At 49.3% G+C, this 13,525-nt stretch overlaps 1 protein-coding gene across 4 annotated transcripts; it reads left to right on the top strand.

Moving 5' to 3' along the window:
* The first annotated feature begins 80 nt into the window (after window positions 1–80).
* On the top strand, window positions 81–11,445 carry LOC144132493 (uncharacterized). Of its 4 annotated transcripts, none has more exons than XM_077664945.1 (6): window positions 155–285; window positions 1,038–1,249; window positions 3,350–3,530; window positions 5,668–5,835; window positions 8,240–8,444; window positions 9,674–9,985. In XM_077664945.1, the coding sequence occupies exons 2-6, from the start codon at window positions 1,130–1,132 to the stop codon at window positions 9,837–9,839; spliced, it is 840 nt and encodes a 279-aa protein (XP_077521071.1). In that variant the 5' UTR covers window positions 155–285; window positions 1,038–1,129; the 3' UTR covers window positions 9,840–9,985. The 4 variants fall into 4 exon arrangements, with proteins under 4 accessions (XP_077521073.1, XP_077521071.1, XP_077521074.1 ...); XM_077664946.1 differs by having other exon boundaries at window positions 158–285; window positions 1,052–1,249; XM_077664947.1 differs by having other exon boundaries at window positions 81–1,249; window positions 9,674–11,445.
* The last annotated feature ends 2,080 nt before the right edge of the window (window positions 11,446–13,525 follow it).

Genomic DNA, 13,525 nt, shown 5'->3' with positions numbered 1-13,525 from the left:
TTTTTCATCCGCTGCACCACCCACGAGAGTGAGTTATTTACCGACTAACCAATAGAAGACAACTCGTCGCTGGTCACGTGGCCTAACGCTGTGCTTTTCACACGGAGGGGCAAAGGTGTTGCACTCGGTTTCAGCGCCTTCCGCTGGCTTTATGCTCCCCTGTGCGACCTCCATCCGTGCATCGGGCGTGCAGAGAGTGTCGGGACGCTTCCCCATAACAGGTCGTTGAGGGCAGCTCGGAAACGACCCCGTGACGTGCTCGCGATTTTTGTATTTTCCAGCAAGGTGAGTCCCTGTGTTGCTGACTATTCGTGGAACGGTGATGCAAGTTTGTCCTGAATTTTGATCGGTTATGATAACGTGACGTTCGGATCATGTGCGTATCATTAGATGGTGATTGGTGATCTGCTGGGCTGCTGCGCTCTTTCTGAGCTTCGGATACCTTCGTCGGCTTACTTGCGGGCAAAAAGAGGTGGGGTGAGAAAGGGAATTAACGCCTGCTCGACCAGTGCGTAGCAAGGAACGTTCAGAAACGGCAGCTGTTGAATACTTGCGTGTCAATGCGACAGAGGTAGTGAGGACTCCTGCAGGTGACCCGCTCAAATGCGCCTCGTCAGTTCACTGCACCTTAAAGTTGCGCAGACCGAGCGGAAGGCGTGCAGCAGCTTCCCCTTTCAGTTCTTGGCTGCACAGATCTAAGGGGAATATCTTCGAACACCTGCAACATTATGCCGACGTTCCTCGACGCTTGTGTCGAGATTACGGTATTTTAAGCAGCGTAAGAATAATAGGTAGGGGAAGCAGCATTTGAAGATCGTCACATCTATATTGGATTGCGAGAAAAATGTTTTTATTGAAACCTGACGCATGAAGATTGCAAGGTAAAAAAATTATCTCGATCTCGACCTTGCTGTCTTATTGCTATATGGTTTCCAACATTCAATCTGTGTGAATCTAAAATGCAGGCCCCTTCGTTGGCTCTACCACAGGTGCTTTATATAAACCTACTCTTACGCCGGAAGATCTCTGGTGTGCAGATCTCTGCTTACAGATCCCTGTCTAGCGGCTTCTCCACAGCCTGCGCACTACTGCCGAAATCCACCTGCACAGCTGCCGACACTGACGCGCCATGCGTTGGACACTGGCCTGCTGTCTGCTGTGCGCCGCGCTAGCGTTTCCTGCCGCTGACGCCGGCAAGGAGACAGCTTCTTCCGGCGACGTTGCTGCACATGTAGAAGCAATGAACGAGGTGGGTACTCGCGTGCTAGAATGGAAGGGTGGGATGTGAAGGGACTTTTTGGGTGAAAAGGCAGAAGCAGGGCATTTTTAGTCGCATACTTGTGATGATATTGATGATGAATCTTTATGGCGCAAGGCCATCTGGGGCCAAAGAGCGCCATGGCACAAGGTATTTTTGTCTACGGAATGCGGGGCCAAATACCCATTTTCCAAGCATTTCACCCATAATGAAGGCGAGCACCAGGCCGGGGGAAAGCTAGCTGCCCATTGCATTAGCGCTGGGTGCCCGGCGGCACTTGGGATCAAACCCCGCACCTCCCACACGCAAGGCGGATGCTGAAGCCGCATAGGCCACCGCTGTGGTAGTCGCATATTTCCGACGACAATGGCGTGTGTATAGCTGAGGTCAAACGCAACTGAGATCATTATTGTCATAGAGTCGGTTATTGAAGAATACGGAGAGAAACGAGGCCAGATGTCTGGCCTTTGCCAATCCTGGAAGCCGACTAGCTCGAACCCGTGCGCGCCAGACAAGGCGGCACTTCGTGTTTTTTTTAAAAATCCTCCCGCGCCTGCAAGAAGCTAGTCAATCACTGATGTAGAACGACCCTTGCCTAGAAGATTTTGCTGGCGTCCGTGACTTGATGAGTGCCCTGATCACATGTCGACTATGGTTATAATGGTAGATATAAAAGAACGCAATGCAGGAGGGTCGTGGTATTGCTACGCCACGACTCGGTAACGGCAGCTATTGCCGAAGCCGCGCGGCAGCTCATCGAGTTGTCCCACTGTGAGTGTTCTCTGGGTAGGCGTATAGAAAGCTGAAAATTCTGCGCCTCGCCGCCAGCTGCGAACCATTCAAGGCATGTGTGCTGGCCGTTGTTCTGACGGTCATTGATGCACTTCACGCTTTTTTGGTACTCCTCCACTTTCGGAGCATGCGCACGACGATCTTCTTGCAGCAGGGCGGGTGGTCCTGATATGTATTCTTGCTAGATACCTCCGTCAATGTGCACCCAAGTGGAATTCAAGTGCCCTCGGCCCAAGGGCTCTGATGTGGTACCAGGAGCGCATGTGTGAGAAGCTTTCCTTGTTCAGTAAATCATTCTTTATTGAAGGATAGTAAATACATGCAAGTTTTTGCACAGGTGGAAGACGAGAACTCGAGCGGTAGTTGTGGAAGGAGTCCTTTGATTAGACTTATTTTATAGAGCTCGCCTTTTTGTAGAACCGCCCGGGAATTTTGTAGAGCGTACAGCTGGTCTCGTTTCTCTCCGTGTTCTTGAATATCGCTTACATATTCCTCTACCTCTCTCAGCCGCTTTCAAACCTGTGCTCACATGCTACCACACTCCACATGCAGCTTTCCAAGTGGCGCTCTATTGCACCAAGAATCTGCAAAGCATTCCGTTTACAACTGCGTCCCTGGTGCTTGTGGCGATGGCACAGTGACGCCTACAGTGCGAGCATAACCTTCGCTGGAGTCGCATTCCGCACCAGAATGAATTGAAGGAGAGGCTTGATTACCGCTGCTGTAATAGAAAGTAGCATTGGGACCAAGCATGCTAAAGTAGAGCACTTAAACACACTTCAGTAAGGACCGTAAGCGACTGCACGAAAATGGAGGGAGGTTGGTTAGATGCATTGTGCCCATTGCCCTTGTCACCACCCACAATATATTTCCAAAAGGGACGCAAATTTGCCGAGTTTCAGAAAAGATGACAATGCGGGAAGGTCGCTACCGGTAAGTTTTACATGTATAAGGCACGTTTGTCTCGCGTCAGTTACTCTACAACTTCGCCGCGCAGCATGCCAATCATAGGGCGCATCGATGCATACGGATCCATTTGAGTGCATTCAGTCTTTGTTCGGGAGACGCCATTTTCGGGCACAAATGCAGACTGCGCATTTCTGACACAAGGTTTATGTGCATCAACATGGAATAGGAATTAACTATCTGGCGAGGAAATATACGCTGTCCTGACCACGGTGGTCACAATGCTGCGTTTCACATTGTGGTGCCATTCAGCTGCGTCTGTCAAGCCAAATTACATCCGTTTCCTCACCCTGAACGGATCGAGGAGTCCTGAGCAAGTTCCCGTCCGCGCAGGTTCGCCAGGCGCTGCCGGTGTTCGGCCGCATGCTTCGGCCGGCGCTGCAGTCGGCGCTGGCTCTGCTGCGTAAGCACCTCAGCTACAACATGGTGGGCGCCCTGGCTGTGCTGTTCAGCAGCGTGGCAGCGCTCATCTTCTGGTTCCCAGGAACGCTGAGCTACGTGGGATTCACGCCAGGTTTGTGCATCGACCCCTCAACCTCCCGTGTGCGCAGCGTTGTACCATACAGTCGAGCGGCGAGGGACCTCGGCTCTGAGGCTCAAATGGAGTGGCGCATAGTGCGACCAGTTCTTTATAGAAGGACCCTGGTGCGAGGCTCCGCGAGAGGAGGCATGAAAGCGACATTTATGCCTGAAATGCTTGCCTCGGGTCTCTGCTAAAACGATCTATGGGGCACTGCGACAGGTGCGGGTATCCCTGAGCAGTCGTCACTGGAAGGTGATCGGGCAGTGAGCGTGTGTAAATGATGTAAGGCGGACGCTGTCCGACGTTCAGCGCCGCTCCGAAACAGGCGGTGCTTTAATCAATTGCGCGGAATTTTAGCTGCGGCCTATCGATGGCGGCGTGAGCGCGGGCGTTTTGCCCGTTTATATGTTGTCTCTGGTCGTTTGTGCGTTGCACTGCTGCATGCAGGACACGCCAAGCAGTCGACACCTTGTTTAGTTCCATTGGAGGCTTTCTTTTCTTTTCCACGACCCGCGGTCGTTCAGTGCATGCTTATGGCGTTCAGCTCTATAGAGCTCGAGGTCACGAGCTCGAAACCAGGTCTCGGCAACCGCATTTTAGTTGAGAAAAAATGTAAAGGCATGCCCATGTGCTGTGCGATGTCGGTGCATATTGAAGCATCGCAGGTGGTAGAAATTAGGCCTCCACTCCTGCGTCCCTTGTAGTCCACGTGCAGCTTACAGGATGTTAAATTCCACATACCCATATCTACCTACCTGCTTGTTTATCCTCCTCTATTATGAGTTCTTGACTGTCAGCCGTTATGAAACCTTCCTTAATATCGCTTCCCCTTTCTCTCCAATACAACGCAAACGGTGGCCAACTACCTAGTAGTAGTGGCAAACTACCCGCATCAGAAAAAAATCGGGTCGAGATTTAAGAGTGGCTCCTTAAACAGCTTTGTGGAAGCGTTTCACGAATGTTAGCGACAATCCGTGCTCCGTGAGCCCAGGGGTACTAGGTCACTACCAGCCCCATATCAGTGCCAAAAATAAAGCGTACCCTAACACGCCCTTGACTGCCCACACTGCTTGTTGGACAGTGCTGTCATCGTGCACCATTCAGCTCAAGGCTCAAAACCGCGTTATGTCCTCAAAGGTTTTAAAGCGTAGCGCTCAAAACCCCTCGTTTTCTTCTGATAGTTTTTCCTCCGCGATTACAGACAACACTGCCCAGAGCCCGTTTGGAGAAACAATTTTGCGTTGATAATGTCGGACAAGAATGATCCTGAAAATACATATAGTAGGGCGTGCAAGGTCGCGGCTTTGTGCAGTTCCCGAAAATCAAAACGAAAAGTTTAATTTTCCTTCCTTTTTGTTTTGCACTTCGCCGCAAGAATCAACGGTACTCGTTTGCTTTAACGATTCTTTGAACATTATGTTTTGTTTTCACTGAAAACATGCGCAAGGTGTTCGGTGGCAACGAGCCGGGCCGATTGCAGATCTGTAAACTGCTGCACTCGGCACTTCCTTGCTCTTGTAGCCATTGCTGGTACAGTTGCATCCTTTAATCGAAGGCAAGATAACCGATGGTCGATTGGTTCAGAGGAGCGAACGGACCGGATCGCGGACGATCAGCGCGGACCGCTACCGCGTGAAGCAATCGTCACTCCTCTGCGCGAGCGCCCTGCGCAGAGCACGATTGGGCGCAGCGCGCTCGGGGTCGCTCAGAGGATTGATGCTTGTGTCACGTGGTTGGCGCTGATCGTCCGCGATCCGGTCCGTTCGCTCCTCTGAACCCACGGGCTGGATTGTAAGAGAAGGCAAGCGTAGGCAGAGAGGCCGGATCAGAGTAGGAAGATAGTGGGGATACGTTGGCCCCTTCTGACGCGGGACAGGGTTACTCGGACATAGTGCGAGATGCGTGTACTGCAGTGTACGTGTTTTCGGTGATGGTGACTCGTAGAACGAAAGCGGGACAAGTCTTCGACGCGACTAGGCGCGTTCTGAACGACTTGGTAGGCGTGGCTATCTGCACCCTTATCCGCTGCGTCAAAGTGGCGGTAGTACAGCGTGACTGCGCAACATAGTCCGTTGCATCCCGCCCCTCACAGCGCCGTCCTTCCTTCCTTGTCTCTGCCTGTGTGTAGCGGGCGTCGTGTGGCCGGCGGTGATGCTGAGTAGCTCGTTCCGGCCGCTGCCGTACGTGCGACTGGCGGTCAACGTCAGCCTCCTGACCTCGCCTCCGGCCGTCGCCGCCATGGAAACCCCCGCCGAAACGGCGCTTCTTGATCCCCCGGCCGCCACGCGCCGCCACGGTCAGGCACGCTCTTCAACGTTTTTGACGCAATTCCCCTCTCACCACCGCACTGCTGTTCGTTGAGATTGAGATCAGTTCAAAAATTTGAAGGTCGCTTAATGAGCACCACGTTATGACAATGCGGTAGCGCATTACTCGTATTTCGGCGTGAGTCTGATTGTATTCCATCGATCGCTATTTTAGTATTGTTCGGATTCTGGTCTAATTGTGATTGTATTGCGATTCTATTCCAATCTTGCTTCTATTCTAATTCTGATTATACTCCATCAGCCGCTATTCGATTGCTGCTCATATTCCGGTGTAATTATCATTGCATATAAATTCTTATTCCATTATAATTCTACTCCATTGGTCACTGTTCTGTTCTTATTCTGATTCTGTTTTTTATAGTCAGACACTCGGCCACCCGCATGCGCCTGAGAGCGACTTTTCTTCGCGATGGGGCTTATATAATGGCAACGCATTAGTAAAAGACCTGCTGAAAAAAAGTTGTATGATGCAATAAACTCACACAGTTTGTTATAAAAAATGTCATAAAATTATACAAATGTCATTCATTTTAGCAAAATCATACATTTGTCATAAAATGTGGTAGAAACTGTAAGACATTTGTATGACGAAGCCTTTATGAGGTTATTGTATCATACAACTTTATCAGCATGCATGAAAGCATGCAGAAAAATTCTGAAGTGCATCACGCTTAATTGAAGACTATCTTCCTTCTTCGCAGAGGGAGAAGGTTACGAACGCAACAGCAGTACAGTGTCCCTCGGTGGCCCCGTAAAGGTCTTGTTCCTCGAAGGCCGCGACGTGAAAGAAATCCAAAAGCAGGTTTCTGATATAAGACACCGGTTCGGCTACACTGTATACTTAAGCAACGTCGCGATAACGTGACGTTTGGATGGTCGGGGAGTTTAGCTGATAGCCAAGCTGAGGCCAGCGGTAAAAAAGATGGGGGCCTTAAGTTTGTGCATGCTGTGCAGTACCTTTCCGCCCTTCTCAATTCCTGCTACGTCCGCCTATGCCACTCAGTCAGCAAAGCTGCATATATACTTCCGCATGTCATTACCAGTGTAAGCGCTAAAGACGTGAACTATGGGGAAGGTGGCCCTTTCAGATTGGCGCTAAAGACATCAAGCACGTACGGCGGCATGTGTGACATGTCCTTTCTTTGGCAGCGCTCCGTATAACTATAGCTCCGATGTGAAGGCGAGCACACTGTCCGTATTCGACCAATAGGCGGATTTATAATAGGGTAATATAAGTACATAACAGCTGTATCTTACCGGTCCTCAACTATAGGGGCAGAAACGTGGAGGCTAACGACAAGGGTTCAGCTCAAGTTCAAGACAACGCAGTGAGGTATGGAAATAAAAAAAATGATAAGTTTAACGTTAGGAGACAGGAAGAGTGCGTCAGGGAACAAACGCGGGTTACTGACATCCTAGTTGAAATAAAAAAGAAATGGGCTTGGGCCGGGCATGCAATGCGAGCATTATAGGGGAACAGCGCAACACCGGCGGGACATACACAAGACAAGCGCTGCTTACTTAAATTACTGAAGGACGGATAGGTAGCACGCACGTATTCTGGGGGTGGGGGGTGGGGCAGGCCCTTCGAATTCGTGCTCAACAGCCCCTCCATCGGTCTTTTGGCAGTGCTCTTGTTAGGCATGTACCTCTTCCCCTCACCCCGGCTTCGCCCGGTACATGTGCTCCCCCCCCCCCCCAGAAAAAAATTTCTGGCTACGTTCCTGAAAGGTAAATATACAGCGAAAGCCAACAATTAAACAGGTATTAAAGACAGACTGCGCTGTTCCCCTACAATGATTGCATATCAGCCTACAAGCTTTACTTCATGTCATGCGAAGGCAAGATAACCGACTGTCGTTAAGGTTAACGTTCTGGATCACAAGAGGCGGTAAGCGTAGCAGGGGGCAGTACAGAATGTTGAATGGGCGGATGAGATTAAGAAGTTTGCGGGCATACGGTGGACACAGCTGGCACAGGAGAGCGTTAATTGGAGAGACATTATAAAGGCCTTTGCCCTCCAGTGGGCGTAGTCAGGCTGACGATGATGATGACCCTTTCTGTTAGAGGATAGAGTAATAGCAGGGCACTAGTGCACATGCGCGGAACGCTAACGCCCCTTGGGTTGTCGTTCTGCGCGTGCGCACTAGCGTCCCGCTATTACTCTGTCCTTCTAACCGATAGGGTCACACTATTCTAAAGCTCCCTAAAGTATCAGAGAAAAGCAAGCTTTCTTTGTTCCAAATATTTTTTCTCTTGAAGGATAATGCCCATTCAACTTGTGTGCAGAAGTGACAAGATGATTCATTCGTCTCTACATGCTAACCGGCTCTTCCCTTTCATATTGGAGTGACCCCCTCTCTCCCTCGACAGGCTGGGCGGGCAACCGCAGCGAGGACAGCGTGGCGACCCGCTTCGAGTCCGTCCTGCGGCGATACAACATCGACCCGGACGCCTGCCTCAAGGTGGCCATGTGCTCGGTGGGGCGCCTGGGGGCCTCCGCAGACGCCGACGCCGGGCCGCAGGGCAAACAACGCCGCCAGGCGGGGCCTGTCGAAGTCCTGGACTCCATGCTCAGGTGATTGCGCGGGACCGACAAAGCCGCACGTGCCACCCCCTCTCTCTCTCTCTCTCTCTCTATATATATATATATATATATATATATATATATATATATATATATATATATATATATATATATATATATATATATATATATATATATATATATATGTATGTGTGTGTATGTGTGTATCGGGAGTCGCAGCTAACTTGAGCCAAGGGTTAAAAAATAAATTATTAGAGACAGGCGAGCGATACCAGTTGCACATTGGTGACAGCCATCTTGCGCACCAAATGCAATTTTTGTTTCGCAATTAATTAATAGCTTAATTAGTTTAACTAGCTAAATTAATAAATATTGGCTTTAGACAACAAATTGCATTTGAAGAGTTGTCGAGCACCTTCAGAAACCTCCATTCCATCATTTATAGTAAGGAAACCCTCGCGTGCGTCTTTTTATCCCAGCTCCAAAGAAAGCCCGCGAAATACAAGATAATCCACGTGACTAACACACTTGCGCGCCGCGATCGTGCTGCTCTCAAGCGTGGTTTGAGCAAACGAAATCACCTGCAGCCTTGACTCGACGGCCCTGCTGCAGCGGCAGGCCGATACGTTGTCGGCGGCAACTGGCGCCGTCATGTGTGCCACTGGCTGACACAGACGAGAAACCACCGCCAGCACGACCGTGGCGCGCAAGTGCGTTAGTCACTTGCGTTAGTCACTTGATTTTGTATTTCGCGGGCTTTCTTTGGAGCTGGGATAAAAAGACGCACGCGAGGGTTCCCTTATCGTAAATAATGGAATGGGGTTTCTGAAGATGCTCGACAGCTCTTGAAATGCAATTTGTTGTCTAAAGTGAATATTTATTAATTTAGATAATTAAACTTCATTTAGCTATTGATTTTGCGAAACAAAAAATTGCCTGCGATGCGCAAGATGGCTGTCACCAATATGCAACTAATTTCACTCGCCTGCCTCTAATAATTTATTTTTTAACCCTTGGCTCAAGTTAGCTGGGACACCCTTGGTATAAACGTCTGCTTTTTACAAAAGCAAGATTTGTGAACATCTTTATGGAGCGCTAATTTTTACCCAAGTATCTAAAGAAGCCTCCACGGGCTGCTGTGTTTCCTCTGAAGGCATTTGCCCAGCTGCGTCCGACGTTGCCAAGCCACTTGTTTTCTACTCGTGTAGACTCGGTGAATGGAGAGGGTTGTGTTGAGCCGTGCACTCGTCCGATCGCAGCCTGACCCTGATGGACGAAGTGCTGCTGAGCCGTGGCCTGCGCAGTGCCCGCCAGGTGGGCGAGGCCGGCGGCGACTGCGACGCCTTCAACCGCGGCGGCAAGTGCCCCTTCAACGCGGCCGCCTGGAAGGTGCTGCTCTCCACCATCAACCGGTCGCTGGCGTAGCCCATGTCCCGAGTCGGCTCTGTTCTGCTCCTCGGCACACTGACCAAGACCCGATAGCGCGCCCGATGACGTCTTCACGTGACGCTCCTTCCCTGCTGTGCAGAGCCCTCCAGCCTCACGGAGGCAACAGGGCTACGGAGTCACTGGAACATTTTCAGGGTACCCACCGCATTCGTTTTCCTGGAGCGGCGGACATGGAAGAAATGTGGTCGCCGTGGCCCATTGTTGCCAAAACAGCGATCACAAAAATTTGGCAGGAATTACATAGAGTGCCACTGCTGCTGCTGCTACTGCTGTTGCTGACAGGAAGAAAGGAAAGTGCACGGGCCTGCCTACTGGGTCAAGCCGAGCCACGCTCGCTGCCGTGTGCTGAAAGTAGGAGAGTTAAAGGATAGGAGAGCAAAGATAGAAAGAAAAGGCTCCCGCTATTATGCCCCGGGCCGATCCCGGAGGCAGTGCAATACCGGGCCGATCCGTGCCAGAGTGCGTCCAGCACTCTACAGTGCCGGCCTTCGAAAGTAACTTGGCTCTCCTCTGGGATCTGCATAGATGCGCAAGGTGCTGCTTAAATGAGTTACAGGAAGCATTGCTTTTAATCTATCCTGAGTGTTCGTTCACGATTTCACTGAAGCTGACTTTGCCAATTGCGCAAAAGTTTATTTTGTCATTCATGATAACGAACTTTCCGAAGACAGATACACAGGACACCACAGACGTGATTGTCAGGTATGGGGTGTCAGGCAGCGGCAGCTAATCCTTTCTAAATCCGTTGGCGGGGAGACGGGCACTGCGGTATCATGGAAGACTTTCCAGTGACTCTATAGACCACGGAAGAGTTGTGCTGAAGTTGTTGCAAGGTGCAAGTGAGATTAGCCTTGCGTATTCTGCCGGCAACTGCTGCACCGTAGGAACACTTAAATCTTAAATAAGGTTCACAAATCAGGCCCATACCCGAGACCTGGCTGATCTACCGTCGCTATATACACAATCGCCCATAGTAGTGAATAGTCAACTCCTGCTGTCACCATCTCCATGGAGTTCGGATACGAGTCCCGGGGGAACTTTGAAAGAAGTCGTGCAGCCTCCTTTCTACAAGACTGTTTTCCGCGCGGGTAGACAACGTCCAGAGGGGAAGTGTGAGAGGCTCCTGTCCGGAGCGCTTCAAGCAGTAGTTAATCTGCGGATAGCAACGGCGGTCTCAGAGGATTCGTGGTCGATAAATGAATCATTCATTAGACGAGGGAATCGGTTATTTATCTCAGCGGCAGGGAACATAGCGAAGAAGTGATCATACAGCAACAGGGCGACACATGTCGCCGCCAGGAGCAGCTTTATCCACTAAAATGTGGCCACACATTTCTTCCCTGAAACGAAGATGAGACAGTAGCTGTGGCATGGATCCATGTCTCCCCTGGATGACGAAACAGGTTTCACACGTTCTCAGGTTTACACTACCAATGTCGGTCTAAAAGAGTGCTTCGGTTTTTCACCACAGTTTATTCATGCGTGCCTTCGTATGTGGACACCTGGTTCCTTTTCGTTGCCAGCTGCCTCGCACTTTGTGTTCTAATAAAGTGTAACGCGATTTGCGTGCCCCCGTGTTCTTACCGGCGCCTGCATTCTTCGGTCTCCCTCCCATCTCCCGTCGCGAGGACAGCTCTTCTTATAGCTGTGAATTGTCAGATGTGGAGGAACCCACGCTTTTTGCGCTTCCAGACGATGTTGTGGTGGGTTTAACGGCACATATGCAATTAAGGCCATCATACACCAGACGCAAGATTAACGTGTCTGCACTGTGGCAAAGAACTATACAATGATTTGGCATATCACAACTTTTAGGAACCTTTGCTTCTTTTGGAAACGTGACAACACATGAAATATCCACGAGTGCTCGTCCCTCAGTAGTAACAGGAATACGATATCGGAGTATAAACGGAGTAAGCTGTCTTCTAGCACACCCCCTTTTGTAAAGGACTATACTTACCCCCCTTTTACTCCTTTCCGTTTAGAGTGTAGGTTGCAGTGGGATGCGTTCGTCATAAAACTGTGGGGCATGCTATATTCTTAGTGTCTCGAGTTTAGTGCACGAACATAAAATTTGATTTCTGGTGATCACATCTCTTCAGAGATCACATATGGGTTTCTCTTGAGGACGGTGTGTGTGCGTGTATGCGCGCGCGCCCAATGCGACGTCTGCATAATATCATTTCAATGAAACGTTATTGATATGTCCATGACTTCCATTCTCCTAAGAAATGTTTTAGCAGGTGTTGCTTTTTTTTAATGCGAAAACATTAGTCGACTCATCGAGACAAAAACGCGGCGTCGCCCAAAAAGTGGTGGCGTTACAAAACTCGCGATTGGCCGAAAATATGTGACGTCATGAAAGGCGGGAAAGTACGAAATAATAAGAAGTCATAGTACTATAGTACTCAAAACTCTAACTACTACAAAGGAATAGGATATAATTGGACTAAGATATGAACAAAATAGGAATAAAATTGAAATAGAAGCATAATAGGATTAGAATATAATTGTAATGCATTCGAATTACCCAGTCCTAGGTTTCTAGTGCCCTTGGTAATTTTTAATTGATTATTCCGCGTAGATTGCCATTTATCCTACAGTTGACTGTGCACTAATTTCATGTAATGTTTACGGGGCATGCTTATTTTCTTCATTTCATTGCTGCAATGTGCATCTCATAGACGAGTCCTCAATTGATGTGACAGTGATGAGTAATCAGCTGTTGCGTGCACGCGTAACGAGGAACTCAAGTATGAAGACAGAGTCGGCGGAACACATGTACTTTTTGCTGGAATCCAACTTGCATGAAAGCGGTTGTTTGAGGGTCTCCGAACGTTTCCTTGCTGCCGACGCGCCGCGCGGTAGAAACCAAAGAACCGCGTGCGTCTCAGTCTCTGGCGCCCCGGTCGCGTGGAGCGCCGCTCGTTGGTTGAAGGCGTGCTTGAGGGTACGCGGATCGATGCGCGTAGGATATGTTACGTCGAATGCTTTGAAGTCTTTCTATACGTACATACCTAATCTCTACACTGAAAGAGACATACACGAATTACTTTGACGCAAGCAATACGAACGTTGTCAGTTAGTGTGCTCTGTATCAATAAGTTTTAAGAAGTAAACAAATTATAATCTGTTGAAGTGAAACATTGAGCCGCCAAAAAAAACCCGCATGCTTAAAAGGACTGCAAATATCTGTTTGACTGATCCTTGTAGTGCGTACCAGGTTTAATGAGCCCCTGATCAAGCTTAAATGGACGCATACCCAGCAATAATGTACAAAAGCATTTTTGAATGCGAAAGTTTATGACCACATTTTTTATATATTTTTAAGACGTTACTACAAAAATCAATATATCCGCAGATATTCCGTAGGCAGGATTGCATCTTTTTGCTTTTTGTGCTATCTTCCAATGCGTTCGCCATTGGTTTTATATGGCAGTCTTACTGCTCGATGCGAGTGATGGAAAAACTTTGTAAAGATGTTTCTACACATCGGAAGAATGGGCCCTTACCTTCAAGTAGCTTACAATTTTCCAATATTCAAAATTTTTTAATACATGTATGAATGAGTCTACTGCCAGCGACTTGTCCAGCAGACTTGGTAATTGTTTGCTGTCTTCTGCTTTTTGCCCCTGCCGTGACGGCACGAGCTGGCGTTTCCT

The sequence above is a fragment of the Amblyomma americanum genome, chromosome 5 (assembly GCF_052857255.1).
Source record: "Amblyomma americanum isolate KBUSLIRL-KWMA chromosome 5, ASM5285725v1, whole genome shotgun sequence".
Taxonomy (NCBI): domain Eukaryota; kingdom Metazoa; phylum Arthropoda; class Arachnida; order Ixodida; family Ixodidae; genus Amblyomma; species Amblyomma americanum.
The sequence above is the reverse complement of the archived record's forward strand: the minus strand, read 5'-3'. Positions and strand labels throughout refer to the sequence as shown.

Excerpts from the sequence above, each read along its gene's own strand:
- LOC144132493 (XM_077664947.1), top strand. The coding sequence starts at position 1,130 with ATGCGTTGGACACTGGCCTGCTGTCTGCTGTGCGCCGCGCTAGCGTTT. Across the intron at positions 5,836-8,239 it reads GGCCGCCACGCGCCGCCACG|GCTGGGCGGGCAACCGCAGC; the intron begins GTCAGGCACGCT and ends CTCCCTCGACAG. Across the intron at positions 8,445-9,673 it reads GTCCTGGACTCCATGCTCAG|CCTGACCCTGATGGACGAAG; the intron begins GTGATTGCGCGG and ends GTCCGATCGCAG.